The sequence below is a fragment of the Macaca thibetana genome, chromosome 16, assembly GCF_024542745.1.
Source record: "Macaca thibetana thibetana isolate TM-01 chromosome 16, ASM2454274v1, whole genome shotgun sequence".
Lineage (NCBI taxonomy): Eukaryota > Metazoa > Chordata > Mammalia > Primates > Cercopithecidae > Macaca > Macaca thibetana.
The window spans coordinates 68203259-68208362 of record NC_065593.1 but is presented as its reverse complement, the minus strand read 5'-3'; the positions used below and the strand labels follow the sequence as shown (position 1 = coordinate 68208362).

At 43.0% G+C, this 5104-nt stretch overlaps 1 protein-coding gene across 1 annotated transcript; it reads left to right on the top strand.

Annotated features, from left to right (window-relative positions):
• The first annotated feature begins 2452 nt into the window (after positions 1-2452).
• LOC126938402 (myosin light polypeptide 6-like) lies at positions 2453-2905 on the top strand. Its single transcript, XM_050762514.1, has one exon. It carries the CDS (start codon positions 2453-2455, stop codon positions 2903-2905), a length of 453 nt encoding a protein of 150 aa, XP_050618471.1.
• Positions 2906-5104: the final 2199 nt, after the last annotated feature.

The following is a 5104-nucleotide window of genomic DNA, read 5'->3' as shown; positions in this document are numbered from 1 at the left end:
GCCCTAGAGATTTGTGGAACTTTGAACTTGACAGAGATGATTTAGTATACCTGGTAGAAGAAATTTTTAAGAAGCAAGGCATTCAAGAGATGACTTGGGTGCTGTTAAAAGCATTCAGTTTTAAAAGAGAAACAGAGCATAAAAGTTTGGAAAATTTGCAGCCTGACAATGTAATAGAAAAGAAAAACTCATTTTCTGAGAAGAAATTCAAGCCAGCTGCAGAAATTTGCATAAGAAATGAGGGGCCAAATGTTAATCCCCAAGACAATGGGGAAAACGTCTCCAGGGCATGTCAGAGGGCTTCACAGCTCCCATCACAGGCCCGGAGTCCTAGGAGTAAACGGTTTCATGGGTGGGCCCAGGGTTCCCATGCTACGTGTAGCCTAGAGACTTGGTGCCCCACATCCAAGCTGCTCCAGCTGTGGCTGGAAAAGGCCAATGTATAGCTCAGACTGTAGCTTCAGAGGGTGCAAGCTCCAAACCTTGGCAGCTTCCACATGGTGTTGAGCCTGTGAGTGTACAGAAGTCAAGAATTGGGGTTTGGGAACTTTTTCCTAGATTTCAGAAGATATATGGAAACGTCTGGATGCCCAGGCAGAAGTTTGCTGCAGGGGCAGGGTCTCATGCAGAACCTCTGCTAGGGCAGTGGAGAAGGGAAATTTAGGTTTGAGTCCCCACACAGAGTCTCTACTGGGGCACTGCCTAGTGGAGCTGAGAAGAAGGTCGCAGTCCTCCAGATCCCCAAATGGTAGATCCACTAGCAGCTTGCACTGTTTGACTGGAAAAGCCACAGACACTCAATGCCAGCCTGTGAAAGCAGCTGAAAGGGAGGCTGTACCCTGCAAAGCCACAAGAACGGAGCTGCCCAAGACCATGGAAACCCACTTCTTCCATCAGCAAGACCTGGATTTGAGACCTGGAGTCAAAGAAGATCATTTTGGAGCTTTAAAATTTGACTTCCCCGCTGGATTTTGTACTTGCATGGGCCTGGTAACCCCTTTGTTTTGGTCAATTTCTCCCATTTGGAACGGCTATATTTACTCAATAACTGTACCCCCATTGTATCTATGAAGTAACTAGCTTGCTTTTGATTTTACAGGCTCATAGGTGGAAGGAATTTGCCTTGGCTCAGATGAGACTTTGGACTGTGGACTTTTGGGTTAATGCTGAAATGAGTTAAGACTTTGGGGGACTGTTGGGAAGGCAAAATTGGTTTTGAAATGTGAGGACATAAGATTTGGGTGGGGTCAGGGGTGGAACAACATGATCTGGCTGTGTCTCCACCCGAATCTCATCTTGAATTGTACTCTCATAATTCCCACATGTTGTAGGAGGGACCTGATGAGAGATAGTTTGAATCATGGGGACTGTTTCCCCCATACCGTTCTCATGGTAGTGAATAAGTCTCATGAGATGTGATGGCTTTATCAGGGGTTTCCACTTGCGCATCTCTCTCATTCTTTCTTTGCCTGCTGCCATCCATGTAAGACAGGATAAGCTCCTCCTTACCTTCCACCATGATTGTGAGGCTTCCCCAGCCACATGGAACTGTGAGTCCAATTAAACCTCTTTCTTTTGTATATTTCCCAGTCTTGGGTATATCTTTATCAGCACCATGAAAACAGGCTAATACAGATGACAAAAGAAGTTGTCATATGTCTGCTAAGTTCAGTTATCCATTCTTAAATCCTTGCAACTGTCACAGATATTCAAAAGAATGGACAGGAATTTAAAAAGAAAAGTAGTTATAATATGAAGTGATAAATGTATAAGAGAGTTTTTTTGTCTTCTTAAAAATGTTTTAATAATAAATAAAAATATCATTTAAAAATACTACTTTTATGGTGTTCTTCATTGGACAGATGCCTACTGTGGGGACAAAACATGAAAGCAATATCCCCAAGACATGGTTAAGAATAGGAGGAGCTTAAAAAAGTTTGACAGGGAATTATATATCTTTTTTAATTGCCATAGTACATTGTCACAATCATTATAGGCATGTTTCAAAGGGGAACGAAGGAATGGGGCTTTCCAGAGAGTCGAATTTCCTTAACCAAAACAATTTCTGAATCCATTGTTACAGCAACATCAAAGTCATTGAAAATGAATAAGGTCTCATGAAGAAATATTTAAATGGATTAATAAGGGGATTTGAGTGTAAGAGTAGGAGTGTGTTTCAGGGTTCATTCCCCAGGGAGGGGTGGAGAGGAAAGAGAGAAGGATTCTTCAAACTTTTGAATAGTCTTTATTCCCAAATAAGTGAGATTTAGTTAACTATGGGCTAGGAGTCTTCAGAGGTAGCCAGAGCTCACTTCTTACATCTCAAGTCACCCTTTGCTACTAACCAAGAAAGCCTGGGGCAGGGTAGAAAAGCAGACGTCAGTTTAAATCCTTTATAAAAAGCCACTCCTGGCCATTACTGCAGGGAAAAGTCCCACAGAGCTGAGCAGTCATGATGTGTGACTTCACCGAGGATCAGACTGCAGAGTTCAAAGAGGCCTTCCAGCTGTTTGACCGAATAGGTGATGGCAAGATCCTGTGCAACCAATATGGGGATGTGATGAGGGCACTGGGTCAGAACCCCACCAACACTGAGGTGCTCAAGGTTCTGGGGAACCCCAAGAGTAATGAGATGAACGTGAAGGTGCTAGAATTTGAGCACCTTCTGCCCATACTGCAGACGGTGGCCAAGAACAAGGACCAGGGCACCTATGAAGATTATGTAGAAGTACTTCAGGTGTTTGACAAGGAAGGAAATGGCACCGTCATGGGTGTTGAATTCTGGCTTGTTCTTGTCACACTGGGTGAGAAGATAACAGAGGAAGAGGTAGAGGTGCTGGTGGCAGGGAATGAGGGCAGCAATGGTTGTATCAACTATGAAGCATTTGTGAGGCACATCCTGTAGGGGTGACAGGCCCATGGGGCAGCTCATCCTTATGGTGCTGAATGGCTGAGGACCTTCCCAGTCTCCCATAGCCCATGTCTCCCCCTGGTGAGAGTTTCTATCTACCCTGAAGGCTCCCTAGGTTCTCTTATCACAGTGCCTTTCCCATGTTGTCTTTCTTGGATGATAGTTTACCATCAGCATTCACCAAATAAACTTGCTCTCTATGCCTCTCCCAAAAAAAAGTCACTCCTATACTCACACCTGCCATCACCACATAGAACATCCTTGTTGCTCAGAAGCTTCTGAATAGGACACTCTCTATACACACGCATGCACACATACACAAGAGAATAGAAATTTATCCCATATCCTCTCTACTTCCTCAAATCTGTGATGAACAAACACTAGCAGTGCCAAAGATTCTGGAACTTAAATACCATTAAGTCATTTTGATATCATCCGAGTCAAAAGTAAAAAAAAAATTGAGGGACAAGTGGCTTTAAGGATCCTTTGAGGGCCGCTAAGTCATCCGTTTATTTCAAGAAGTGTTGCCAATGGTAAAAAGAAACTTCTTGAGTTGAAATTAAGTTTGGTTTCCAAAGTATTCTTTCAAATAAAAAGAATCAAATTATCAACCTAATTTAAAAAGCTACTATAGACACATGTGTACATGCATTCCACTTATGTATGTGTTCATGTGTGTTCATATGCATGATACATACACATGCCACAGACCTATGGCAACTTTCATCATCTTTCACCCCACTATGCTTGACAACATCATTTACACATAGTAGGCCTTCAGCAATTTTTTAAATGAAGTTATGGATGTTGTAATCAAAGTGCATACATGTGACCGCATACATATAGTTACTGACATCACCATAAAAGTGATTGATACTCCCTCAGAGAGCTTTCAGTTTCCAAAGTATATGCCAAAATGAATGTGCTCTGAGAACACTCTGGAACTGAGGGTCAGAAAATGTCCAGTTTCCATCTCCTGTCACAGCCCCAAACACTATTATTATTTACAGAGGGCCAGTGATTTGCTTGGCACTGTACACCTCACAGGAGAACGCTCTGTCTCTGCCCAGTGGGGTCTGAAGAACAGGACTTGTAGGACATAAAAGACAAGTAAGAACTGGCAAGAGAGAGGAGCAATCTAAGCCTGTGGCTTAAAATGCCATTAAAATAATCATCAAAACCAGGCGCCTAACACACCCCATGATCTAGGCCAAAAACACAGGAAAATATAAGATTTTTCACCTTTTAACCACAGGCTCTTTATGTAATTGGTAAGCACCAAGAAAGGGAGTGATAAATTCTTCCCTAGGTATTTGAGGAGACCGTTGTATTGTTTTAAGTGTTGTCATTATACATTATGCGCCCACAGTCTCATAGTTTATGTTGGGATACATACAAGAGCACGATGCATGGTGTGGATAGTTTAAGCAGCCAAAGAGGTATTGTCCAGGCTGCCTAGGATATAGCTTGTAAGGACTAACAACATCTTATCTAAGAAAAGTGAAGCCCAGAGTGACATCTCTTGTTGTGCCACTTAAGGACCACAGATGACTTCTTTATTTATTTATTTATTTATTTTTGATAGAGTCTAGCTCTGTCACCCAGGCTAGAGAGTGCAGAGGTGTGATCTGGGCTCACTGCAACCTCCACCTCCCGGGTTCAAGCGATTCTCCTGCCTCAGCTTCCTGAGTAGCTGGGATTGCATGTGCCTGCCACCATGCCCGACTAATTTTTGTATTTTTAGTAGAGACAGGGTTTTGCTATGTTGGTCAGGCTGGTCTCAAACTCCTGACCTCAGGTGATGCTCCTGCCTCAGCATCCCAAAGTGCTGGGATTACAGGCCTGAGCCAACAGATGACTTTTGATCATCCAAAGAAAGGCATCCTTCAAATGCCAATTTCATGTCTTAGTGAGTGCAGGATGCTATCACAGAACACCATAGCAACAGAAATGTATTTCTTATAAGCAACAGAAATTTATTTCTCATAGTTCTGGAGGCTGAAAGTCTGAGATCAAGGTGCCAGCACAATCAGCTTCTGCTGAGTGTCCTCTTCCAAGTTGCAGATGGCCATCTTCTCATTGTATTATCACATAGAGGAAAGAGGACAAGGGGGTCTTTGGAGTATCTCTTATTGGGGCACTATTCCATTCATGAAGACTCCACCCTTATGACCTAATTACCTCCCAAAGACC

What these genes read in the sequence shown, in the direction of transcription:
- LOC126938402 (XM_050762514.1), top strand. Translation starts at nt 2,453, where the DNA reads ATGATGTGTGACTTCACCGAGGATCAGACTGCAGAGTTCAAAGAGGCC.